The 27,218-nt window shown below is 43.6% G+C and overlaps 1 protein-coding gene across 17 annotated transcripts in view; it reads right to left on the reverse strand.

Annotated features, from left to right (window-relative positions):
- The window catches only part of LOC130427155 (serine/threonine-protein kinase Nek5), a 45,137-nt gene that overhangs the window by 9,621 nt on the left and 8,298 nt on the right, over positions 1-27,218 (reverse strand). For 2 of the 17 annotated variants that reach the window (XM_056754232.1, XM_056754230.1), the window contains 20 exons: positions 25,185-25,324; positions 18,181-18,741; positions 12,647-16,809; positions 12,384-12,480; positions 12,168-12,265; positions 11,907-11,990; positions 11,625-11,695; positions 11,443-11,529; positions 10,288-10,342; positions 9,841-10,041; positions 8,580-8,658; positions 8,402-8,505; positions 8,109-8,287; positions 7,917-7,995; positions 7,397-7,489; positions 7,239-7,319; positions 6,195-6,245; positions 5,500-5,589; positions 5,135-5,342; positions 4,944-5,036 (listed from right to left, as the gene is read on the reverse strand). In XM_056754232.1, coding sequence (XP_056610210.1) covers positions 4,944-5,036; positions 5,135-5,342; positions 5,500-5,589; positions 6,195-6,245; positions 7,239-7,319; positions 7,397-7,489; positions 7,917-7,995; positions 8,109-8,287; positions 8,402-8,505; positions 8,580-8,658; positions 9,841-10,041; positions 10,288-10,342; positions 11,443-11,529; positions 11,625-11,695; positions 11,907-11,990; positions 12,168-12,265; positions 12,384-12,480; positions 12,647-12,772 — 1,876 coding nt within the window. In that variant the 5' untranslated portion in view covers positions 12,773-16,809; positions 18,181-18,741; positions 25,185-25,324. Of the gene's footprint in view, positions 1-4,943; positions 5,037-5,134; positions 5,343-5,499; positions 5,590-6,194; positions 6,246-7,238; positions 7,320-7,396; positions 7,490-7,916; positions 7,996-8,108; positions 8,288-8,401; positions 8,506-8,579; positions 8,659-9,840; positions 10,042-10,287; positions 10,343-11,442; positions 11,530-11,624; positions 11,696-11,906; positions 11,991-12,167; positions 12,266-12,383; positions 12,617-12,646; positions 17,802-18,180; positions 20,574-25,184; positions 25,325-27,218 lie in introns of those variants that run through there. The other 15 variants (XM_056754235.1, XM_056754234.1, XM_056754226.1 and 12 more) reach the window with 15 other exon arrangements.

Below are 27,218 nucleotides of genomic sequence, written 5' to 3' on the forward strand. Positions count from 1 at the left end.
TGTTACCCTCTGTGCTGGAGCAGATGAGTTGTGTGTGTGTGTGTGTGTGTCTGTTACCCTCTGTGCTGGAGCAGATGAGTTGTGTGTGTGTGTGTGTGTGTGTTACCCTCTGTGCTGGAGCAGATGAGTTGTGTGTGTGTATGTGTGTGTGTCTGTGTGTTACCCTCTGTGCTGGAGCAGATGAGTTGTGTGTGTGTATGTGTGTGTGTCTGTGTGTTACCCTCTGTGCTGGAGCAGATGAGTTGTGTGTGTGTATGTGTGTGTGTCTGTGTGTTACCCTCTGTGCTGGAGCAGATGAGTTGTGTGTGTGTATGTGTGTGTGTGTCTGTGTGTTACCCTCTGTGCTGGAGCAGATGAGTTGTGTGTGTGTATGTGTGTGTGTGTCTGTGTTACCCTCTGTGCTGGAGCAGATGAGTTGTGTGTGTGTATGTGTGTGTCTGTGTGTTACCCTCTGTGCTGGAGCAGATGAGTTGTGTGTGTGTATGTGTGTGTGTGTGTTACCCTCTGTGCTGGAGCAGATGAGTTGTGTGTGTATATGTGTGTGTGTTGTTACCCTCTGTGCTGGAGCAGATGAGTTGTGCGTGTATATGTGTGTGTGTTTGTTACCCTCTGTGCTGGAGCAGATGAGTTGTGTGTGTGTATGTGTGTGTGTCTGTGTGTTACCCTCTGTGCTGGAGCAGATGAATTGTGTGTGTGTGTGTTTGTGTGTGTGTGTGTGTGTGTTACCCTCTGTGCTGGAGCAGATGAGTTGTGTGTGTGTATGTGTGTGTGTCTGTGTGTTACCCTCTGTGCTGGAGCAGATGAGTTGTGTGTGTGTGTGTGTGTCTGTGTGTTACCCTCTGTGCTGGAGCAGATGAGTTGTGTGTGTGTATGTGTGTGTGTCTGTGTGTTACCCTCTGTGCTGGAGCAGATGAGTTGTGTGTGTGTATGTGAGTGTGTCTGTGTGTTACCCTCTGTGCTGGAGCAGATGAGTTGTGTGTGTGTATGTGTGTGTGTGTGTGTGTTACCCTCTGTGCTGGAGCAGATGAGTTGTGTGTGTGTGTGTGTGTGTCTGTGTGTTACCCTCTGTGCTGGAGCAGATGAATTGTGTGTGTGTGTGTGTGTCTGTGTGTTACCCTCTGTGCTGGAGCAGATGAGTTGTGTGTGTGTATGTGTGTGTGTGTATGTGTGTTACCCTCTGTGCTGGAGCAGATGAGTTGTGTGTATGTGTGTGTGTCTGTGTGTTACCCTCTGTGCTGGAGCAGATGAGTTGTGTGTGTGTATGTGTGTGTGTCTGTGTGTTACCCTCTGTGCTGGAGCAGATGAGTTGTGTGTGTGTATGTGTGTGTGTCTGTGTGTTACCCTCTGTGCTGGAGCAGATGAGTTGTGTGTGTGTATGTGTGTGTGTCTGTGTGTTACCCTCTGTGCTGGAGCAGATGAGTTGTGTGTGTGTATGTGTGTGTGTGTGTGTGTTACCCTCTGTGCTGGAGCAGATGAGTTGTGTGTGTATATGTGTGTGTTACCCTCTGTGCTGGAGCAGATGAGTTGTATGTGTGTGTGTGTGTGTGTGTCTGTGTGTTACCCTCTGTGCTGGAGCAGATGAGTTGTGTGTGTATATGTGTGTGTTACCCTCTGTGCTGGAGCAGATGAATTGTGTGTGTGTGTGTCTGTGTGTTACCCTCTGTGCTGGAGCAGATGAGTTGTGTGTGTGTATGTGTGTGTGTGTATGTGTGTTACCCTCTGTGCTGGAGCAGATGAGTTGTGTGTGTGTATGTGTGTGTGTGTGTGTGTGTGTTACACGCTGTGCTGGAGCAGATGAGTTGTGTGTGTGTATGTGTGTGTGTCTGTGTGTTACCCTCTGTGCTGAAGCAGATGAGTTGTGTGTGTGTATGTGTGTGTGTCTGTGTGTTACCCTCTGTTCTGGAGCAGATGAGTTGTGTGTGTGTGTATGTGTGTGTGTCTGTGTGTTACCCTCTGTGCTGGAGCAGATGAGTTGTGTGTGTGTGTATGTGTGTGTGTCTGTGTGTTACCCTCTGTGCTGGAGCAGATGAGTTGTGTGTGTATATGTGTGTGTTACCCTCTGTGCTGGAGCAGATGAGTTGTGTGTGTGTATGTGTGTGTGTCTGTGTGTTACCCTCTGTGCTGGAGCAGATGAGTTGTGTGTGTGTATGTGTGTGTGTGTGTGTGTTACCCTCTGTGCTGGAGCAGATGAGTTGTGTGTGTATATGTGTGTGTTTGTTACCCTCTGTGCTGGAGCAGATGAGTTGTGTGTGTGTATGTGTGTGTGTGTCTGTGTTACCCTCTGTGCTGGAGCAGATGAGTTGTGTGTGTGTATGTGTGTGTGTGTGTCTGTGTGTTACCCTCTGTGCTGGAGCAGATGAGTTGTGTGTGTGTATGTGTGTGTGTGTTTGTTACCCTCTGTGCTGGAGCAGATGAGTTGTGTGTGTGTGTGTGTGTGTGTTACCCTCTGTGCTGGAGCAGATGAGTTGTGTGTGTATATGTGTTTGTTACCCTCTGTGCTGGAGCAGACGAGTTGTGTGTGTGTATGTGTGTGTGTGTATGTGTGTTACCCTCTGTGCTGGAGCAGATGAGTTGTGTGTATGTGTGTGTGTCTGTGTGTTACCCTCTGTGCTGGAGCAGATGAGTTGTGTGTGTGTATGTGTGTGTGTCTGTGTGTTACCCTCTGTGCTGGAGCAGATGAGTTGTGTGTGTGTATGTGTGTGTGTGTCTGTGTTACCCTCTGTGCTGGAGCAGATGAGTTGTGTGTGTGTATGTGTGTATATGTGTGTGTTACCCTCTGTGCTGGAGCAGATGAGTTGTGTTTGTATATGTGTGTGTTACCCTCTGTGCTGGAGCAGATGAGTTGTGTGTGTGTGTATGTGTGTTTGTGTGTTACCCTCTGTGCTGGAGCAGATGAGTTGTGTTTGTTTATGTGTGTGTTACCCTCTGTGCTGGAGCAGATGAGTTGTGTGTGTGTGTATGTGTGTGTGTGTTACCCTCTGTGCTGGAGCAGATGAGTTGTGTGTGTATATGTGTGTGTTTGTTACCCTCTGTGCTGGAGCAGATGAGTTGTGTGTGTGTATGTGTGTGTGTGTCTGTTACCCTCTGTGCTGGAGCAGATGAGTTGTGTGTGTGTGTGTGTGTGTGTCTGTGTGTTACCCTCTGTGCTGGAGCAGATGAGTTGTGTGTGTGTATGTGTGTTTGTGTGTTACCCTCTGTGCTGGAGCAGATGAGTTGTGTTTGTATATGTGTGTGTTACCCTCTGTGCTGGAGCAGATGAGTTGTGTGTGTGTGTATGTGTGTGTGTGTTACCCTCTGTGCTGGAGCAGATGAGTTGTGTGTGTATATGTGTGTGTTTGTTACCCTCTGTGCTGGAGCAGATGAGTTGTGTGTGTGTATGTGTGTGTGTGTCTGTTACCCTCTGTGCTGGAGCAGATGAGTTGTGTGTGTGTGTGTGTGTGTCTGTTACCCTCTGTGCTGGAGCAGATGAGTTGTGTGTGTGTGTGTGTGTGTTACCCTCTGTGCTGGAGCAGATGAGTTGTGTGTGTGTGTATGTGTGTGTGTCTGTGTGTTACCCTCTGTGCTGGAGCAGATGAGTTGTGTGTGTGTATGTGTGTGTGTCTGTGTGTTACCCTCTGTGCTGGAGCAGATGAGTTGTGTGTGTATATGTGTGTGTGTTTGTTACCCTCTGTGCTGGAGCAGATGAGTTGTGTGTGTATATGTGTGTGTGTTTGTTACCCTCTGTGCTGGAGCAGATGAGTTGTGTGTGTGTATGTGAGTGTGTCTGTGTGTTACCCTCTGTGCTGGAGCAGATGAGTTGTGTGTGTGTATGTGTGTGTGTGTGTCTGTGTGTTACCCTCTGTGCTGGAGCAGATGAGTTGTGTGTGTGTATGTGTGTGTGTTACACGCTGTGCTGGAGCAGATGAATTGTGTGTGTGTGTGTGTGTCTGTGTGTTACCCTCTGTGCTGGAGCAGATGAGTTGTGTGTGTGTATGTGTGTGTGTGTGTCTGTGTGTTACCCTCTGTGCTGGAGCAGATGAGTTGTGTGTGTGTATGTGTGTGTGTTACACGCTGTGCTGGAGCAGATGAATTGTGTGTGTGTGTGTGTGTCTGTGTGTTACCCTCTGTGCTGGAGCAGATGAGTTGTGTGTGTGTATGTGTGTGTGTGTGTATGTGTGTTACCCTCTGTGCTGGAGCAGATGAGTTGTGTGTATGTGTGTGTGTCTGTGTGTTACCCTCTGTGCTGGAGCAGATGAGTTGTGTGTGTGTATGTGTGTGTGTCTGTGTGTTACCCTCTGTGCTGGAGCAGATGAGTTGTGTTTGTTTATGTGTGTGTTACCCTCTGTGCTGGAGCAGATGAGTTGTGTGTGTGTGTGTGTGTGTGTGTTACACGCTGTGCTGGAGCAGATGAGTTGTGTGTGTATATGTGTGTGTTACCCTCTGTGCTGGAGCAGATGAGTTGTGTGTGTGTATGTGTGTGTGTATGTGTGTTACCCTTTGTGCTGGAGCAGATGAGTTGTGTGTGTATATGTGTGTGTTACCCTCTGTGCTGGAGCAGATGAGTTGTGTGTGTATATGTGTGTGTTACCCTCTGTGCTGGAGCAGATGAGTTGTGTGTGTATATGTGTGTGTTACCCTCTGTGCTGGAGCAGATGAGTTGTGTGTGTATATGTGTGTGTTACCCTCTGTGCTGGAGCAGATGAGTTGTGTGTGTATATGTGTGTGTTACCCTTTGTGCTGGAGCAGATGAGTTGTGTGTGTATATGTGTGTGTTACCCTCTGTGCTGGAGCAGATGAGTTGTGTGTGTATATGTGTGTGTTACCCTCTGTGCTGGAGCAGATGAGTTGTGTGTGTATATGTGTGTGTTACCCTCTGTGCTGGAGCAGATGAGTTGTGTGTGTATATGTGTGTGTTACCCTCTGTGCTGGAGCAGATGAGTTGTGTGTGTATATGTGTGTGTTACCCTCTGTGCTGGAGCAGATGAGTTGTGTGTTGGCGAGAGCGTGAAGCAGTGTTTCAGGAGGATCACTCCTCCAGTGTTTTCTCTCCTCATCTTCTGAACACAACACATCCAGTGATCTGTTTATTTTGAGCTCTTAAGACTCTTGAAATAAAGATGTTAAGTGTGTGTGTGTGTGTGTGTGTGTGTGTCACCTGTCTGAGTTTCACACACACTGGAGCTCTGTGACATCACCTCCATTCGCTCAAGAGCACCCAATAACGTCTCAGGAGCATCTCGACACCACTCAGCTCTCTTCATCAGTGTCTCTCTCTCCTGTAGATCTGACTCGACCTTTGACCCGTCTGAATCTTCAGTGTAAACATTCTCTTGGTTTGTAAATGTTTTATTCTGTGGGTCCTCCTGTCACACACACACACACACACACAATGTAATGTGTACAGAGGGTGTGGATACACGTGTGTATTGATCAGTGTTTTAAAACACATTTCTACATTTACAGTTAATATTAATATTAGCTTTTCTTGTTTATATCACAGTAACTCAACATCACTCTAACCTCATCAGCATTCACATCTCGTTCAGGTGTCACCTGTGTCTCCTGTTGTGTCTCTCCATCGGTTAGTTTGACTTCAAACATGACTCCTTTCTGAAACACACGACAGAGAAAACATTCAAACATCATCTGAAGATCTGTACTGACACACAAACACATATACGTATGCACGCACGCACAGAAACATGCACTCATACACACACACACACACACACACACCCAGACACACACACAGAAACATTCACACATACACACACACACACGCACACACGCAGACACACACACAGAAACATGCACACACACACACACGCACACACATACAAGCATCAACTAAAAATGCATCAGCAGTCACATACAGAACCCATGCTGACAAGTTTCAGTAAATTAGGCAAAATTCACAAGATCTAGTTCCTTCAAAGCCCTGTAAACGGCAATATTGCTTCTTCTGTAGCAGAAATAAACAGCTGCAAAAAAAGTTAGGGGCCATCAAAATGTAATGTGCATAAGTCATTAGAGTAAAGTAGAGAGTAAAAGTTGCTGGTACTCACTACAAAGTAGCCAAAAAGATACTTAACTCATTACATTTACTTTACACCACTGCCATGAGTTGGTGTGTATTCAGATTTAGGTCCCCATCGGGATATAAAAACAAGGTACACACAAATGTGTTTGTTTGTGTTGAGTTTATGTGTTTATACCTGTTGTTTGTTTCTGTGAAGCTTCTGTTGAGCTGCTGTCCTGCTCTCCTCCTGAAAACATCCATCAGTTCAAACAGACCATTGACATGAGACATTCACACGGCTCACTGAGATCTCACGATCACCATCATCATCATCTTCAACACCAACATCAACAACATCATCACCATCATCATCACCATCATCATCATCACCAACATCATCACCATCAACACCAACATCACCATCATCACCATAATCACCATAATCATCAACATCATCACCATCATCATCACCATCATCATCATCATCAACACCAACATCACCATCATCACCATAATCATCAACATCATCAACACCAACATCATCACCATCATCATCATCATCACCATCATCTTCAGCCTCATCACCATCAACATCACCATCAACACCATCATCATCATCATCATCATCATCATCATCACCATCATCATCACCATCATCATCATCATCATCATCATCAACCTCAGCATCATCACCATCAACCTCAGCATCATCACCATCAACCTCAGCATCATCACCATCAACCTCAGCATCATCATCATCATCATCATCACCATCATCATCACCATCAACATCACCATCAACACCATCATCATCATCATCATCACCATCAACCTCACCATCAACACCATCATCATCATCATCATCATCATCACCATCATCAGCCTCATCACCATCATCATCATCATCATCACCATCAACACCATCATCATCATCATCACCATCATCATCAGCCTCATCACCATCAACCTCAGCATCATCACCATCAACCTCAGCATCATCACCATCACCATCATCATCACCATCAACCTCAGCATCATCAACATCATCATCACCATCACCATCATCATCATCACCATCATCATCACCATCATAATCATCACCATCATCTTGTTTTGAAACACAGCAGGATTAATTCTTGATTCTCGTGTTCTTCAGACATCATCCAGTCATAACACACACGTGTTCTTCATCAGGTGGACAGAGAGAAGTTGACGATATGATTGAATGAGAGTTTCATACCTCAGTGTCCGCTCTGATGCGCAGCTCTCTGACCTCATCATGATACTGCTCTCTGATTCGCTGTAACTGTCTCAGATACTCCTGTGACAAACACACACACATCTTCATCATCCTCATCCTCATCGTCCTCATGAGCTCATCAGTATGACATTACTCACTTCTTCACCCTGTCCTTTACTCTTCTGAGGTGATTTCTTCTCGTGATGTTGGTCTGTGTTCCTCTCAGTGTCTGCTGTGGACGGCCGGAGACCCTGAACACATCACCCAAACTGATTCAATGACAGACAATCACGTAATGCTTATTCACCAAACTCTAGTGACGTATCTAACATTTAACAAACACTTCATCTGAGCTGAAAAATGAACTTGAGATTTATAAACTTGAGAAAAGACACTAGGTAATGAATATTTAATTGTTATTTTTAAATGATTCCGTTATCTTCTAAATATTCAAATGATGATACGGTAATGTAGATATTCAAGTGAAATGAATCAGAAGGTTAGTTGAGATGGGGTCTGTTTGAAATAAGATCACCCTGACAAATTCAATGTCAGTAAACACACAATCATTAGTTTTTATGTTGTAAACACAATGAATGAGATCTGTGTGGTTATTATATTCATGTTTTTATGTGTACAGTGATATAATGAAATGATATAATGTTTTTTGTCTCTCACCAGCTGTTTCTGAGCTCTGACTTTATACTGATGAGCTTCTCGTCTCCTCTGCAGGAATTCATCTCTCGCCACTGCAACACTTAACACAAAACACAACACAACACAAAGCAACATTTCATTATTCCCATCAGCAGTAGTGTCACGTGATTTACTCATGCACGAGATGTGATAGTGATGCTTTGGATTCCTCACAGCTGATAGGGCTGTAGAGCGCCGACTCTGTTGCTATGGCGACCAGCAGCATCCTGATGATGGATGTGATGTTGAGCCTGTAGGAGGTTCAGGTGAGCGTGATGATGCTCGAAGTGTTCGAGCGGACCTTCATGAACACGTGGCTTTTCAACCACAGCGGGACATTCAGGGTTTATTCTCTGAAAAAGACAAATAAATGATTTATTCATGAGGTTATAAAGAATCATCTGTACAGGAGATACAGTATATTATACAGCAATTTTAATATCAAAGATGTGATAAACATGACACACATGATTGTGGGAGCTGTAATGTTGTGATGTTGGGCGTCTCTGATTGGATTTATTGACCGGTGGCTTCACCACACAATTCCCTGCAGCTTTACAAACACCCAGATCTGAAAGACAAAATCTAACCTCAGAAACATTTCAACACACACACATACACGCGCACTCACACGCGCACACACACCTTTGTAATGTGTGGCTTTATGTGGAGCAGCTGGTGTGTGATTGTGTATAACAGTGTGACTGAACTCCTCCTCCAACACCTGAAACAAGAAAAATATTCTGTGACATCTTCATTACATCCACCTTAAATCCTGTGTGTGTGTGTGTGTGTGTGTGTGAGTAAGTGTGTGTTTGATTGTGTTGTTAAAGTGTATGTGATTATAAAGGTTGTGAGAACTTTGGCTGCGTCCAAATACCCCACTTGCGGTCTTGGACACTTGAGAGCGCGTGGACCCGACAGGAAGGAAGAGTGCAAGTGTGTCCAATGTATTAAAGATGTCAAAGGGCCGTACGCTTAACACTCACTAAACCTTAACACACACTAAACCCACACTAGCTTGAAGACATCTTCGGTGAGGTATTAAGGCTAAGTGTATCCCATCATGCATCATGTTCTGGATCTGAATCATGAGACTTTTTCCTCGTGGCTCGGGCTTACCAGTATATGTTATACTGCTACTTTTGAAGTGCCCATGAAGTCAACACCATTCATTTATGTCAGGTGGGTGTAAACCTCTGAAAATGGTTTTGATGTAAAGAAAAATATATATTTAATTTCCTGAAAAACATTGAAGTATTTTTAAATCTTATGAAGGACATTAGTAAATGAAAAACAATTTCATCAAAACCATTTTCAGAGGTTTTGCACCCACTCGAGTCAAATATACAGAAATGCTGAAAAAGCAAAGATTGTGAAGGACCTGGGAGATTGTTTTGATGATCAGTGGACAGTCTAATGACTCATGACACACAAGAAACCCTTAAACAACTGTGACTAAACATAAAAACTGTCACCTATTGTTTAGGTGACATCATACAGTATTAAGAATCAGGGGCATCTAAACTTTTGCACTGGGATGTTTTTGGAAATTCTGTTATTATTCTTTAGTGAACCTTATGTTAACATTTCTTTAGTGAAATCAGTTGCTCAGGGCAGGACTAAATTAAAAATAAACCTTAATTTTCAAAAATCCTTTTTCCAGATTCTCCAAAGGGTGTGTAAACTTTTGCATACCACTGTATTATGATGACTGACACAAAGCTTTTCTGATTGAAATCTTCTTTTATTAAATACCACCAAAAGACTGAAAACAATCGAGAAGGATATATAGAACTGATATTTTTTTACACACGCACGGGTCAGTGTGTGTAGTCTGTGTGACATCATTGACTACTTTCTGTCCTGACCTGTATGTGGTGATGACATCATAGCGGTGGTGTACCTGTGGCTGCAGGTGTGTGCTGATGTGCACGTGCAGCAGCGGGAGTTTGAGGATGGAGTTGACTGAAGGTCGATCACGAGGAGAAACTTTAAACAGCTGTTTTAACAGAAGTCTCAGATCAGTGCTGTAGTGTTCAGACACCGGAGTGTAGCGCCCCCTACAGATCCTCAACACCAACTGACTTAAATTACTGCCTTCAAACTGAAACAAACACACACACACACACATACAAACATAAACAACGCGTGTGTGTGCATATGTTAGTATGTGCGCGTGTGCTTGTGTCTGCGTGAGTGTATATCCGTGCGTTTGTATGCGGATGTGTGTTTGTGCGTTTGTGTGTGTGCACGTGTGTATGTGTCTGAGTGTTTGCGTTTGTGTGTATGCGTTTGTGTATGTGTGTCTGCGTGTCTATGTGCATGTGTATGCGTGTGTGTGTGTACTCACTGGATGTTTGAGTGTACAGAGTTCATACAGTACACACCCCAGAGACCAGATGTCCCTACAGACGACACAAACACCTGATGTCAGCACAAACAAACACCTCAAAATCCTGTACATACAGCCAGATGTGACCTCATGACCCCCAGATGATACACACCTCACAATGTCACACCTGACCAATCTGAATCAAGTATTCAATGTTCACAAATGACACATTATTATTGTAAAGTGTTAGCCAACTGTCATGTTCTTGCCGTGTTTTGTTTTTCACTGTTCATCATTTGTGAATATATTTTTGTGGTAAACATGGGCCGCAGTTATTTGAATGTCTGTTTGTGGAGCTGTTAGTGTTCCTTTCGCTGTGCCAAAATTTGCCTACTTATACTAGTAAGCTCTTAAAGTATGTACTGCAAAACTATGCACGCACTGAGACATACTAACATAAACTTTAAACACGATTGCGACTTCTGGTTCACAAGGACTATTAGGATCACTTACTTTCGTATTTTGACGCATTTCTGAGTTAAATCGTGGCTTTCATCTTTCTCTGCGATTTGATTGGATGTATGAAACAGATGGTTTTTGAAAAGGAGCTGTGATCAGACTGAAGGGGAGGAGTTAACAGATGCTCCGCCCAAGCCGTTTAACATACGTCATTAAAGATAGATAGTCACTACAGGACGGAAGTGGATGCTCAGTTTTTATGATTATGAGGCCACATGAGTTTAAAAAAAAAGACCCACATTGATGATTTATTTAAAATAAACGTTGCGATATTTCATGGAAAAAAAGGAATTGTTATTCATTATTTCGTATGTAATGTTTACTGTATACTTACATTTATTAAATTAGGGACACACTTCCAATTTTCACTGGAAACAGTAGACCATCCGGGGACTTTGAGATACTCATTTCAGCACACTATGATTAGGAACTCATTCTATTTTCAATACTATTTAGGACTGATAGTTTGCAGCTGGGACGCAGCTTCTGATTTTTGCTTTTGCAGGATTAGCCAGATCCTCATTTTTCCATCTTGTGGCCATGGACGAGATTGTCAGCGTATGATTGTTTTTTCTGTTATGTTTTCCATAGAGAGTTAAAATAAACACACACGTACACACACACACGCGCACACAATGAGGGCTGGAGACGCACGTTTTGTTGTTATAGGGGCGGTTTTCACAGATCTCTGGAGACAGGTAATATGGCGTCCCAACACAAGTTCTCGCCAACTCCATTGTGCTGTCAGATACAGGCAGAGAAAGAAAAGAGCAAAAATAACAAACAACACATACACACACACACACACACTAACCCTAACACACAAACAAACACACCTGTTCAATGTTCTGGCTATGCCAAAATCTCCCAGTTTGACTTTCTGTCCTCCGTCAGTCAGAAAGATGTTCTACAACACACAACACAATTATTACAACTTTTACAACTTTACACAATCAACATTCTGCTTGAAAAAGATCACACATTTCTTCTGCAGAATCCAGTTTACAAACTTCACAATCATTCAGCACTTCAGTCTGGTAATCCACCCAAAGCTCTTGAGAGATTGTAGGATCTGAATTTCTAAAGTAACTTGTGTGTGTGTGTGTTTGTGTGTGTACCTGTGATTTAATGTCTCTGTGAAGGACTTTCCTGTCGTGAATGTGTTTCAGACCCAGACAGATCTGTACAAACCAGTGAATTATCTGCCGAACACACAATGACACACATGTTAGTGTTAGGACCAGGACACTCGAGTAAAATACATTTTGAGTCTCAGTGAGTCTTTATCCTGCTAAAATAAATAAAAGAATGTGTCGGTACAACTACACAAGAATATGTCTCAATGCAGAAACACAACTGTGTGTGTGTGTGTGTGGCACCTGCTGCTCTGTGAACACTCGGCCTCTCTGCGATTGAATTCTGTTCATGAGATCTCCAGCATCACAGTATTCCATCAGTATATAGAGATTATTCCTGTCTACACACACACACACACACACACACACACACACACACACACACATTGTGTGTTACAGGACATCTACAGTGTGTGTATTTGTGATGTACTGTAAACATACGAGATGTAAAGTACTGACCATAAAATGATTTATAAAACGCAACAATGTTTGGATGCTTCATTTTAGACAGAAGAGAGACTTCCTTCCTGGATGCGTCCCTGTCCCGCACTGACATCTGACACACACACACACACACACACACACACACACGAACACACACACACAAACAAACACACACACACACACACACACACACAAACAACGGATCTCAGTCTGCTGTGAAAAACATCCAATCATTTGAGTTTGTGTAATTGTGTAGTTTGACTGAGAAAGTCTCACACCTGTCTCATGTTGATCTCTTTGATGACGTAACGCGGCATCGCGGGATCTGAGTCTTTAGGTCTGACCAGCAGCGCGCGACCAAACGCGCCGCGTCCGATCTGTCCGATCAGTTCATAATCATCCATGACGATCAGATCGATCACTCACCGGAACTCTACTGTCTGTCACCATAGCAACACGTCAACACCGTCACTCTGCACGACGGCAGTTCAGCTTTCGACGTTAAGATCCACTCAAGATTCTTCCGGACTGATCAACATCATACAATAAATAATAAAGTGCACGTGTGTAATTAATAAAGTGCATGTGTGTAATTAATAAAGTGCACGTGTGTAACGCTCGCGCGCGTCAGTGATGTTCCACAGGAAACGGTTCATAAAGGATTAGACACTAATGTACCAGAGTAATGACTGCACAAGAGTAAAACAACAACTGTCTTATAACATTGAACACACTGAACAATTATAACAAAATAAACCTAATTCAGTGTTGACTCTTGAGTTTTTACCAAACATTATAATTCAGTTTTAATTATTGTTAAATCTATTTTGTGACTGGTTAAATCTGGTATAGGCCTGTTGTATTGACTTGACTTCTGAAACCTTATGTTGACATTCTAATTGTTTTAGTGTATCTGATGTGTTTATATCTCATGTTTGTATACTTTTTTGAATTATTCTGTGCAGAACTTTGGTGGTTTTAAAGTGATTTTAATAACACGTCACTCCTCTACTCATTAAGCTACACTGGCTCCCTATAGTCGCTCGCATCAAATTCAAGACTCTGCTCCTGGCCTATAAGACCACCAGTGGTTCTGCACCCCCTTCTCTTCATTCACTTCTGCAGACTTATGTACCCTCAGATCCTTACGCTCTGCAAATGAACGCCGTCTTGTGGTGTCATCAAAAAAAGCAAAAAAATCTCTCTCACAAACCTTCTCTGGATCGGTTCCACATTTGTGTAATGAAGTGACCGCTGCTACAAGATCATCAGATTCTGTGTCCATCTTTAAGAAACATCTGAAAACACATCTCTTTCTATCAGCACCTGACCGATCATTTCTGATTTCTTTTCTACATTATCAAAAAAACGCATCCTTATTTAAGCTTAGAAAAACTTATCATGGCCCTGTACACTGTAGTAGGCTTTGGGAGACATGTTTTTATTGCTCTTATGCTTTTTGTTGTCCTTATATTTGACCCAATTGCGTCCATTGTTTACCCAACTTGTTAGTCGCTTTGGATAAAAGCGTCTGCTAAATGACTATAAATAAAGTTTGCATGCTACTTGATCATGTGCCATATGGATGAACTGCAGCAGGTGGCAGCAAACGTTAATAAATGGAGAAACTGCTCTGAAGAACAAAACCCTTTTATATCATATTGTTTTATTTCTTATTATCACGTGGTATCATTTGAAGATTTTTGATTTGCATCTCTGAGTAGAGTTTAAGTTAACAGATTGATAAAGCACATTACATTCTGTGTGACTAACAAAAGCTGATAGCATAACATTTACAGTATGGTACTGAAGCATTCCTGTTCTATTTTATTTATTTAAGAAAATAATTGATAAAAAGGTATTTATGTGGTCCCATAGCATCACTACTTGTCCGAATAAGTTTTCCTGAAAAATGTAATCATTTTGATTATTAATATTTGAATACTATAATTTAGTCACAATGATTACACACACATACTCTCTTTCTGCTCTCCACACTGCCTACATTTTGAGAGTGATTTATTTATAAAAAATATGTTTTTTATTTGACTGACAGCCTCATCTGTTTTATTTTTTAACAGATATTCTGCTGACAGTCACTGCTGACTACATGAAAGAATCATGATCATATATCAGCTCTGGACTGAATGACGGCTGCAGGTTTTCATTAAATCAATTCCTTCTGAATAAACACAAGCTGTTGTGCGAGAGACAGAGAGAGAGAGACACACAAAAACAGAGAGAGAAAAAGAGAAAGAGAGAGTGAGTGAGTGTGAGAGAGAGAGAGAGAGAGACAAAAACAGAGAGAGAAAAAGAGAAAGAGAGAGTGACAGAGAGAGAGAGAGAAAGAGAGAAAGAGAGAGAGACAAAGAGAAAGAGAGAGAGACAAAGAGAAAGAGAGAGGTGTTGAGTCCTGAAGATAAAAGCATCCGTTATAAACTCCTGCCGCTGACAGAACATTCAGAGAAAAATCCAGATGAACTGCCGGTCGTTTTGGACACATGAGGTGAACGGGAGGTTAATGTAGCAGACAAACGAGCCAATAAAAGCAGAATTGAGATGAATGACATCATCTATCAGCTGAGATGTGAGCGAGCTTCATAAAGATGACAACTAACTGTTTCCTTCATCTGGAGAAATAAACTCTATTCAACGGATTGATGGAGAACTACTGGATAAAGTCTGTGTTTGTGTAAACATACATTAATTGGTTGACACACTGTTATGAATACGAGAGTTACTCACATATTGCGCTTTTTTTCTTCTTCTAAGAATATAAATTCAGTTGTTAACTGTTATTCTCCTTTCTTTTTGTCCGTAAGTGAAGGATATTAAGAGGGAAATATCACAGATGATGTGTGGTGACAGGAGATATGGGGTTTATTTCAATTAAAAATGAAATGTGTTTGTCAGCAACGGTTGTGTGTTTATACTCACTTCTTTCTGTTGGTCTGTCAGAACGCACATCTGCGTCTCGATGAGGACCGTTGGGTCACAGGGATGAATACAAACACAACTGTTTGAAAATCACAAAAACACCAAACTATGAATCTCCAGCAGGATTTTAATATCAACAGTCAGTCAATCGTCCAGATTGAGATGAGCATTACTGAGGCCGTCATGTTCTTCACAGCGCTGATGGACTGATGGTGGTTCTCTGTCAGGTGTACAGAAGGAGATCTTCATTAAACTTATGTCATCTCTACTTATTACTTCAGGATTTTTATTCTTTTTGTCCATCAGTACAAAAGTGTCACCATTTTGCATTAGCTCTTAAGACCAAAGCACACATCTCTTCTCTGTCCTGTAATGAGATGAGTCGTGAATGACTTACAGGACCTCTGAGAGAGCTGAAGGTCAACAGTTAACAATAGAAACAGATACCTGTGCAACAGAAACTCACAGCGGTCACACCAGCATCTGAGATCTCTAACATCCTCTCATCATTACACACAACACACAAATACTGAAGTATGTTTTACCCATAATGTCACTCAACTGCCGTGGATTTTAAGTTGTTTTTGTACATTTAGAATGCAACCCGGCCCAGGATAAGCGGAAGAAAATGGATGGATAGAATAAATGTTAGTGTGAGTGTTTTTGATGAACCGTGATTTATTTAAAAAATCTGTGGCGCACTCACTCTTCAGAATGAGACTCATTGTTTTATTGTGTCTTGAGAATGAATTTGTCTAAATCTTTCATATTCTGCATCTATACACACACATCAGCCCGCTGGATGAGTGATTCAGTGATGATGTGACTTCTTCAGCTTCATTCAGTTTGTGTAGTGATTAAATAGAGCCATCGTTCCCATCTGTGCTTCATATGAAGGATATGCTGGAGTTAAACACGGCCTCATGGGAACAGCAGTGTTGTGTTAAGAGCAGCTGTATTTCTGGCCTGTATAAATCATCTTTGACGTGACCTACAAACATCAGAATCCCTCGAGACAACAGCAAACATCTCAAACTGACCTCATCGTGTCTTTTTGCCTTTATATCTCTTTCTCATATACAAGAAGCTTTTCATTCTTTTAAATATATTGAAGATTGTCTTTGTTTCACTCAAATTGTGTTTTTTATAAAAATACAGAGCTGGTATTCTTCAGATAAATGGACATACTTCATGATATCTGTTTCTTTACACAAGAAGATGAAAGAGCAGCACGTGTGAATGTCTTTAGCTGTTGTATGTCACATGAGCATCTTAATATCAACACAAAACAAGAATCAAACACATTGGTGCAGGAATCACTCGACATTTATTGTGCAGATGAATGATTAAACTCACACTGAAAACCCAATTAAAGAGAGAGTGAGAGTAATGTCTGTCTGTACCTCAAGACTGATGATGATTATGGGTTATATTCCACATGTGATTCATCATCACATTCACCTGATGAGACACATCCTGAGGAATCTGATGTTCTTTTCATAACCTGCAGAAAACACAAGAAAAACATGAACAATAATACAGAAAAACTCTCTCTCTCTCTCTCTCTCTCTCTCATTACCAATGAATTCTTTCACTGAAAGCTAACAGACAAACACTTCGTTTTCATTTTCATCTTATATGTCACACACATGTTCAGCAGCGTCTGAACACACACACACAACCGCATGACACCTGAGTCGAGACAAAAGTGTTGTATAGGTTGAGTGTTCATGAGTGCTGGTCAGAGATCCATGACACAATTATTGAGACCAAAACAAATCACATACTAATATCATCATATCTATTGAAATAAAAAGAACATCCGTCAAATTCCTCTTTTAATCTAGTCCAGCATTATTTATAATAAATCCCTGATGACGTGAGGTCATTCTCATCAGCAGAACACAAGTGTAAGTGTGCAGGTGTGTTATGAGAATGGATCAGTGACGTGGGTGTGAAGGTCATCAGTCCTGCCGGCGGCTGCCGATGGACCATTTTCAATTTCTACTGGATTCTGGCCAAAGGGACGACAATCAATTGAATTCAGATGAGAACTAAAGTGGGTCAATGAAGCGGGCGGCCCCTGGCGAGGAGAGCTATTTTTAGCTCTATTCTCTCACCTGATGAGAATGTGATATTAAACACTGAAGGAGTTTCATGTGTCGACTAAGGAGCATGTGTGATGTGATGTGATGCGTCTCACTCAGTGTTTACACAAAACTAATTGATCTCACGTCACACAGTCACGATAATAAAAGACACAAAGTCAGAATCATCTTTAGTTTTCACCTCCATCCACAGCCTCACTCTTGTCATTGAAGAATAAAGAGTAGAGTAATAACCCAACTGAGATCTACACTGCAGTCATATCAAATGATTTTATTGCCGTCACATCAGTCAACTCACATTTGATTGAAACAGTACAGACAGTGAAGTTTTGGTGACCGTTGATGGTTCGAGGAGGAATGAGGGGCTGGAAAAGAGACCGGTTCACTGTGAGAATTGTAGGGCGTCTCAGACAGTGACTCGGCCCCTCATTCAGCCGCTCTGATACACACCAGTGTCATCATCATCATCATCATCATCATCATCGGCATCATCACACACCCCAAAGAATCTGGAACACAACACACACTGAGAAACCCACCAGAGCACTGAAGAGACTCTTCTTTTCTTACAACGATTGGTCTTAAGATCACATTTCCTTCAAAACCATTTCACTGCTGAATGTGCAGAAGCTGAACATGATGTCATGAGGAACTGATATGATGTGTCATGTGAGCGAATGAGCAGAGTTCCTCCCTGTCATAGACAGTTTTAATTTAAATTATGATGACATCAGTCAGATGTGAGAGGAGGGACAGCAGATATTAACCTGTGTGTGTGTGTTAGCGTTAGCCGTGAGCTCACAGGACTGATACTGGTCAGATGAGCCAGAGACGGTGTTTCAGACAGACAGAACGGATGAAGAAACCACATGAGACTCAATCTACACCAAACCAGCAGAAGAGGATGTCTGAAGTCACCAGGGATTCTGTAACAGACTGAGGGGAAATTTGATTGACGGATATTAAAATGATCTATTATATGATGCTATGGAAAGTGAGGTCAGCTACATCTCAAAAAGATGCACAATTCAATTTCATCTCTAATTACCTCTGGGACCGAAGCAATGAAAGAAGAGAATAATTGTATTAGCTTAACATGACGTGAGAATTCATTTCTAATCAATGTCTTCAATGTTCATGCAGCAGTACTTCTTCAACACATTCTTAAATCCTCACAAAGCTCAAACTAACCCTTATGATGTGGATGTGATTGTGTGCTCATGTGTCTGTGAGAGATCACCACTGGACCGCTGATGCTGCTGGATGTCATCACAAGATGAAGATCTGACCTCTCTCTCCAAACTGCCCTCGAACACCCGTCTGTCCACCTGTGTGAGGACATCATCATCATCTTCATCATCAGAGCTGAAAGTCATGAGACGGTTACAGACATCTCTGCTGGTGGAAGAGCAGTTATTAATACCCTCTGAATCTCTAATCACAAGCGCTCGACATCATGAACAAAACTGAATCATGTCTAAATATAAAGATGATGTGTAACTGCACACAGAATGGTGCTTTATGATCCGTGCAGATTATGAAGCATCTAAATCTGTTGAGTTAACAGTGAAGAGTTAATCTAGAGAAATCACATCTGATTCAGTCTGTGTGTGTTTATCATCTAACTGATGTTTATGTTTCTACATAAAAACACCTGACAGGAAGAACCCCATCAGGACAGATCTCATGAACCCTCACAACGCTCACAGCTCATGTTCACTTTCATCTGTCTTATATTAAACATCATTTCTGTCCTGACTGAAACATGACTGAGACGGCAGGTGTCAACATCTCACATGTGCAGGAGTTTCTGAGGAGAGGAACACAGTAAAAACACAAGAGAACAGAAGGAGTTTGAGAAGAAGAGTCAGTGGTTTTACTTGATGCTGATGCTGATTCAGATGTCACGGACTGATGAACTTCTGTTCTCTCTACAGACTGATGCTGGAAGAAAGGCGAGCTGTCAGAGTGCCCAGAGATAAGAGGCAGATGGTCGTAAAGACCCTCACAGTGTTTCTCTCCCCACCTCACACACACGGTACACAGAGAGTTTGTGGATGAGCTCGGACTGTCAGACAAACGGCCGCTGACGTGTTGAATGCCGCAGAATCTGGAGAGTTTGTTCATGTTCGCTTCTTCTCATAACACAATAAACCTCAGATAGGTCGGTGGAGTTCTCGTGAGATTCTGCAGCCGTTTGACTGATCTCTGATCTCCACACAATTCATTTCTGAAGAACACAACTAACTGTGATGTGATGTTAGCAAATCAACAGAAGAAGAATGAGAAGTGTGTGTCATCGCTCACTTCAGCACTCAGGTGATCACTGGACTGAATCTTTCCATCAGTTCTAGTCTGTGTCTCATCGTGTGTCACTCACTCACTATAAATGAATGTAGTTCTGTATGAGGAGACACAGCACATCATCACACCTAACCTGAAACACACACACATAAAGCGACTTAAATTTCATTATCCTATACATTTATACTTAGGTATTTGCAATCCCCTGGGATCGAACCCACAACCTTACATTCTTAACGCAATGCTCTTACCACTGAGCTACAGGAAAGCTACCTGCACACAACAACATAAGTTTTCTGTCTGAACACCATTATGTGTCTTTATGAAGTTAAATGACATCAAACTAACTTTTCCCACAAGTGTCCCAGACAGCACAAGTCATAGATTATCATTAATCACTCATCATATCAATCATCAATCAGCTCAGGGGCGAGACAGATCTCAACATAGATTCAAGCACAAGTGTTTGGTTTAGTTTGAGTTTGAGGTGACGATCAGAGGTGATAATATAGAGCCAGTATGAGGTCTGTGATGACGGAGTGGAGCTCACTGGAGAGACTATGGACTCAAACCAATTAACCTCAAGCATCATGAGCCGAGTGTCTGACACTAATGAGCATTACACCAATCTGACACATTCATGAACACATGTACACACATTGAGATCTCTAACAGCCAGAGATCCAAACCTGTCAACACACTCCGCCTCTTGAAACTCACTTGAACGCCGGTTTCACACCGCAAGTGTATGTGGAGCGTGTATGGGGAGCGTGTATGTGGAGCGTGTATGTGGAGCGTGTATGGGGAGCGTGTATGAGGAGCGTGTATGAGGAGCGTGTATGAGGAGCGTGTATGAGGAGCGTGTATGAGGAGCGTGTATGAGGAGCGTGTATGAGGAGCGTGTATGAGGAGAGTGTATGAGGAGCGTGTATGAGGAGCGTGTATGAGGAGCGTGTCTGAGGAGAGTGTATGAGGAGAGTGTATGAGGAGCGTGTATGAGGAGCGTGTATGAGGAGCGTGTATGAGGAGCGTTTATGAGGAGCGTGTATGAGGAGAGTGTATGAGGAGCGTGTATGTGGAGCGTGTAAGAGGAGCGTGTATGTGGAGCGTGTAAGAGGAGCGTGTATGTGGAGCGTGTATGTGGAGCGTGTATGAGGAGCGTGTATGTGGAGCGTGTATGAGGAGAGTGTATGAGGAGAGTGTATGAGGAGCGTGTATGAGGAGCGTGTATGAGGAGAGTGTATGAGGAGCGTGTATGAGGAGCGTGTATGTGGAGCGTGTATGAGGAGCGTGTATGAGGAGCGTGTATGAGGAGCGTGTATGTGGAGCGTGTATGAGGAGCGTGTAAGAGGAGCGTGTATGAGGAGCGTGTATGTGGAGCGTGTATGTGGAGCGTGTATGAGGAGCGTGTAAGATGAGCGTGTATGTGGAGCGTGTATGTGGAGCGTGTATGAGGAGCGTGTATGAGGAGCGTGTATGTGGAGCGTGTATGTGGAGCGTGTAAGAGGAGCGTGTATGAGGAGCGTGTATGTGGAGCGTGTATGAGGAGCGTGTATGAGGAGCGTGTAGTGTGTATGAGGAGCGTGTATGTGGAGCGTGTATGTGTAGCGTGTATGAGGAGAGTGTATGAGGAGCGTGTATGAGGAGCGTGTATGAGGAGCGTGTATGAGGAGCGTGTATGAGGAGCGTGTATGAGGAGCGTGTATGTGGAGCGTGTATGTGGAGCGTGTATGAGGAGCGTGTATGAGGAGCGTGTATGTGTAGCGTGTATGAGGAGCGTGTAGTGTGTATGTGGAGCGTGTATGAGGAGCGTGTATGAGGAGCGTGTAAGAGGAGCGTGTATGTGGAGCGTGTATGTGGAGCGTGTATGAGGAGCGTGTATGAGGAGCGTGTAAGAGGAGCGTGTATGTGGAGCGTGTATGAGGAGCGTGTATGTGGAGCTTGTATGTGGAGCGTGTATGAGGAGCGTGTATGAGGAGAGTGTATGAGGAGCGTGTATGTGGAGCGTGTATGAGGAGCCTGTATGTGGAGCGTGTATGTGGAGCGTGTATGAGGAGCGTGTATGAGGAGCGTGTATGTGGAGCGTGTATGTGGAGCGTGTATGAGGAGCGTGTATGAGGAGCGTGTATGAGGAGCGTGTATGAGGAGCGTGTATGTGTAGCGTGTATGAGGAGCGTGTATGTGTAGCGTGTATGAGGAGCGTGTATGTGGAGCGTGTATGTGGAGCGTGTATGAGGAGCGTGTTTGAGGAGCGTGTATGTGTAGCGTGTATGAGGAGCGTGTATGAGGAGCGTGTATGAGGAGCGTGTATGTGGAGCGTGTATGTGGAGCGTGTATGTGGAGCGTGTATGAGGAGAGTGTATGAGGAGCGTGTATGAGGAGCGTGTATGAGGAGAGTGTATGAGGAGAGTGTATGAGGAGCGTGTATGAGGAGCGTGTATGTGGAGCGTGTATGTGGAGCGTGTATGAGGAGCGTGTATGAGGAGCGTTTATGAGGAGCGTGTGTGAGGAGAGTGTATGAGGAGCGTGTATGAGGAGCGTGTATGTGGAGGGTGTATGTGGAGCGTGTATGTGGAGAGTGTATGAGGAGCGTGTATGAGGAGCGTGTATGAGGAGCGTGTATGAGGAGCGTGTATGTGGAGCGTGTATGTGGAGCGTGTATGTGGAGCGTGTATGTGGAGCGTGTATGAGGAGCGTGTATGAGGAGCGTGTATGTGTAGCGTGTATGAGGAGCGTGTAGTGTGTATGTGGAGCGTGTATGAGGAGCGTGTAAGAGGAGCGTGTAAGTGGAGCGTGTATGTGGAGCGTGTATGAGGAGCGTGTATGAGGAGCGTGTAAGAGGAGCGTGTATGTGGAGCGTGTATGAGGAGCGTGTATGTGGAGCGTGTATGTGGAGCGTGTATGTGGAGCGTGTATGAGGAGCCTGTATGTGGAGCGTGTATGTGGAGCGTGTATGAGGAGCGTGTATGAGGAGCGTGTAAGAGGAGCGTGTATGTGGAGCGTGTATGAGGAGCGTGTATGTGGAGCGTGTATGTGGAGCGTGTATGTGGAGCGTGTATGAGGAGCCTGTATGTGGAGCGTGTATGAGGAGCGTGTATGTGGAGCGTGTATGTGGAGCGTGTATGAGGAGCGTGTATGTGGAGCGTGTATGAGGAGAGTGTATGAGGAGCGTGTATGAGGAGCGTGTATGTGGAGGGTGTATGTGGAGCGTGTATGTGGAGAGTGTATGAGGAGCGTGTATGAGGAGCGTGTATGAGGAGCGTGTATGAGGAGCGTGTATGTGGAGCGTGTATGTGGAGCGTGTATGTGGAGCGTGTATGTGGAGCGTGTATGAGGAGCGTGTATGAGGAGCGTGTATGTGTAGCGTGTATGAGGAGCGTGTAGTGTGTATGTGGAGCGTGTATGAGGAGCGTGTAAGAGGAGCGTGTATGTGGAGCGTGTATGTGGAGCGTGTATGAGGAGCGTGTATGAGGAGCGTGTAAGAGGAGCGTGTATGTGGAGCGTGTAAGAGGAGCGTGTATGTGGAGCGTGTATGAGGAGCGTGTATGTGGAGCGTGTATGTGGAGCGTGTATGAGGAGCCTGTATGTGGAGCGTGTATGTGGAGCGTGTATGAGGAGCGTGTATGAGGAGCGTGTATGTGTAGCGTGTATGAGGAGCGTGTATGTGTAGCGTGTATGAGGAGCGTGTATGTGGAGCGTGTATGTGGAGCGTGTATGAGGAGCGTGTATGAGGAGCGTGTATGTGTAGCGTGTATGAGGAGCGTGTATGAGGAGAGTGTATGAGGAGCGTGTATGAGGAGCGTGTATGAGGAGCGTGTATGTGGAGCGTGTATGTGGAGCGTGTATGTGGAGAGTGTATGAGGAGCGTGTATGAGGAGCGTTTATGAGGAGCGTGTATGAGGAGAGTGTATGAGGAGCGTGTATGAGGAGCGTTTATGAGGAGCGTGTATGAGGAGAGTGTATGAGGAGGGTGTATGAGGAGCGTGTATGTGGAGCGTGTATGTGGAGCGTGTATGTGGAGCGTGTATGAGGAGCGTGTATGTGTAGCGTGTATGAGGAGCGTGTATGAGGAGCGTGTATGAGGAGCGTGTATGTGGAGCGTGTATGTGGAGCGTGTATGAGGAGCGTGTATGAGGAGAGTGTATGAGGAGCGTGTATGAGGAGCGTGTATGTGGAGCGTGTATGTGGAGCGTGTATGTGGAGCGTGTATGAGGAGCGTGTATGTGGAGCGTGTATGTGGAGCGTGTATGTGGAGCGTGTATGTGGAGAGTGTATGAGGAGCGTGTATGAGGAGCGTTTATGAGGAGCGTGTATGAGGAGAGTGTATGAGGAGCGTGTATGAGGAGCGTGTATGTGGAGCGTGTATGTGGAGCGTGTATGTGGAGCGTGTATGTGGAGCGTGTATGTGGAGCGTGTATGTGGAGCGTGTATGTGGAGCGTGTATGTGGAGCGTGTATGAGGAGAGTGTATGTGGAGCGTGTATGAGGAGAGTGTATGAGGAGCGTGTATGAATAGCGTGTATGTGGAGCGTGTATGAGGAGCGTGTAAGAGGAGCGTGTAAGAGGAGCATCAGAGAACACGCTTTCTGAGTGTTGCAGTACAATACAATTTGACCAACGAGCAAAACCTATTTCAGAAGCTCATCAAAAAGTCTAACCTTGATTTGTTGTATCTGCCCTGTCAATGCTCTTTTAGATCCATGTACTGCAAGTCAGTCTATAAATACGTAAAAACCCACGGGCTACTCAAACTGTGCTTCAGCTGTGAAGGATTCTAATCAAACCAATGGAGGGTTCATTCACTGAAGTTGGTATCAAGTGATTGATGTGACGGTTTTACATGTGCAAAATAAGCATAAAACATTAACCCTTACTCAAACATTTTAGACATCACTTCTTATGCTTTGAAGGTAAAAGTGTTCCTCTATCAGTCCGTGTGTATTTTGAGTGTAAAGACTTGAGTGTCGCTTTATTTGAGCGTGAGCAGTGCAGTAAATATGACGGCTGCACTGTTGCTCACATGAGGTGTATGAATGCTCTCATCTGTTAACATGGACACCAGACAAAATCCGCCGTTGCTGACATGTGCGGAGTGAACTGGGCGTAATCCTCTCGTGTGTTTCTGATCCTCTATTTCTCTTCCTATAGATTCACAATCTACAGTTGTGATGTTAACAAGAAATAATACTGAAATTGTATTATTTTTCAGAACAAAAACGGAAATTTGTCGTCAAGTCAACTTTTTGTTTCTATAGTCATGTAATGTTCTGTATGTCGATGGCTTTGACGTATCAACAGTGAGTGAAATAATAATACTGTAGTTCTCATACATTAGCTATGATTCATCATTACTATCTGCTCTCAGATATTTCAGTATTTTTATAAAAAAGTTTAACACTTGTTGAATGATGTTGCTATAATTTGTAAATTTAAGTAAAAAATATCATTAAAATCATTTTTTCATTCACCTGATGTTGTGTTGGGGCAGCGTTGACGTCTCCAGGAACACTTGGTCCTGTCTGTGACGCTGTGGAGCGAGCGGTCGCATGTGTTGAGATCACTGTGAGTCCAGAAGCAGCCGCACATGTCCGTGTCAGCAGAAGACCTCCTGCATACACAAACCAAACCACAGAGCGTTACTAAAACTGAGTGATCTGCATGTTTGATGACAGATAAAGATCAGTGTTTGAACAGAGATGCACTCTGAGCTCCAGTAGACTGAGTCCAGGGAGAACACAGAAAGCAGGTCCTCAGCACAGATGAAGGGGACGGTGAAGCGGGAGGAAAACCTGAACACTGACGACATAACACATTTATCAGTCTAATGTGAGCGAAGCGCCCGCTGCTGCATTATTTAATAGGCCGATGGCCACGGCTGATTTACATTCATGAGATCTGTAGCCTCAGGGTGTGGGACTTGTCATTGATGGGGACAGGTGCAAACACACGTGCACACACACACACACACACACAAACAGACACACACGTGCACACACACGCACGCACACACACACACGCACACACACGGACGACAACATCATGTTAGCTGTCAAATCACGGCAACCATGCCCTCTACGCACCGCAAGCCCTCAAATATCCTTCAAAATAAATTCACCAACTCCAGCACATCCAGCAGGTTGTGTGTGTGCGAGCGATTGTGTGTGTGAGGGCGGTTTGAATATTTTTCATAAACGCTGAAACACTCTCTGGACTGTAACGCTCAGATGAAAGAAGCGAGTCTGGCAGCTGAGAGCTCAGGATGTGTGCCATCTCTGATCTGCTCCGGACACCATACGGATGTCCTCGGCAACCTGACCCTGTACTCCACACGCCAGTAAAGATGGACACTCGACGGGGGACAGCGAGCCGGAAATAGACTTGTGCCAAGAACTGCTGGGAGCACACGGTTTCAGAGACACACATGTGACAAATATTCATATTGAGGACTGCAAATCCTGCAGGAAACAAACAAACACATATACGCACAACGCAACATCATCACACGCGTGTTCACATTCAGCACTCACAGAAAGCCAAAGTGAGAAAGAGATGATACTGTAGCTTTCCTGTAGCTCAGTGGTAAGAGCATTGTGGGTTTGATCCCAGAGGATTGCAAATACCTATGTTAAATGTATAGGATAAAGCAATGTAAGTCACTTTGGATTAAAGCGTCTGCCAAATGACTAAATGTAAATGATACACGACATTAGATCTTCACAGCAGAATGTACGGATTCTTCGACAGAGGAACGAAAAAAAAAAAAGGAAATGCACAGTTTGAATGTTTACAGATGTTAAAATCATGATGATTTTGACAGCGGAGATGTTTATTTGACGTGCCATCTCTGAAATAAGTGGAAGAATGCTGTGGATTCTGAAACGCACAGACGACAAAAAGACCCATCGTTAAAATATCCTAAAATATTATATTAAAATATAAAAGGTCACATCAGGTCGTTTACTATTCCCCCATAGGCAACACAAATTTTTTTTGTATAGTAATTATCATTTTTTTTAAAGATTCATTTTTGGCGTTTTGCCTTTAATTGTACAGCTTAGTGATTAGAGAGGACAGGAGACAGAAGGGGGTTGGTATGGGGAAGGACCACGAGACGGGAATCGAACTCGGGTCGCCCGATGCGCAACCGCGCCACATGTCAGAGCACTGCCCACTACCGCTATCGGCTCCGACATATAGTATTTTTCTTAATGCTCAATGTATAAAATAAGATTTACAGTAGAAATATATTTCACCAAATATTTAAGGCTTTATTTTGTCCATTTCAGCAGATCTATTAAAAGTAAAATCCTGTCTTAAGATGTTGATCAGTGTACATGAATGAAAAACTTCAGAAGGTGCTGTTAAAATATTCTCTCTTTCTCCCCTTCAATAAAATCATAATGACTGTAGTATAATATCTACAGCGCACCTGAGCGTTCATTCATAAATCACTGAATCCTCATTAATATCAGGAACATCTGCCACACAAAGACCTTCATTAA

This window comes from Triplophysa dalaica, chromosome 8, assembly GCF_015846415.1.
Source record: "Triplophysa dalaica isolate WHDGS20190420 chromosome 8, ASM1584641v1, whole genome shotgun sequence".
NCBI classification, from domain to species: domain Eukaryota; kingdom Metazoa; phylum Chordata; class Actinopteri; order Cypriniformes; family Nemacheilidae; genus Triplophysa; species Triplophysa dalaica.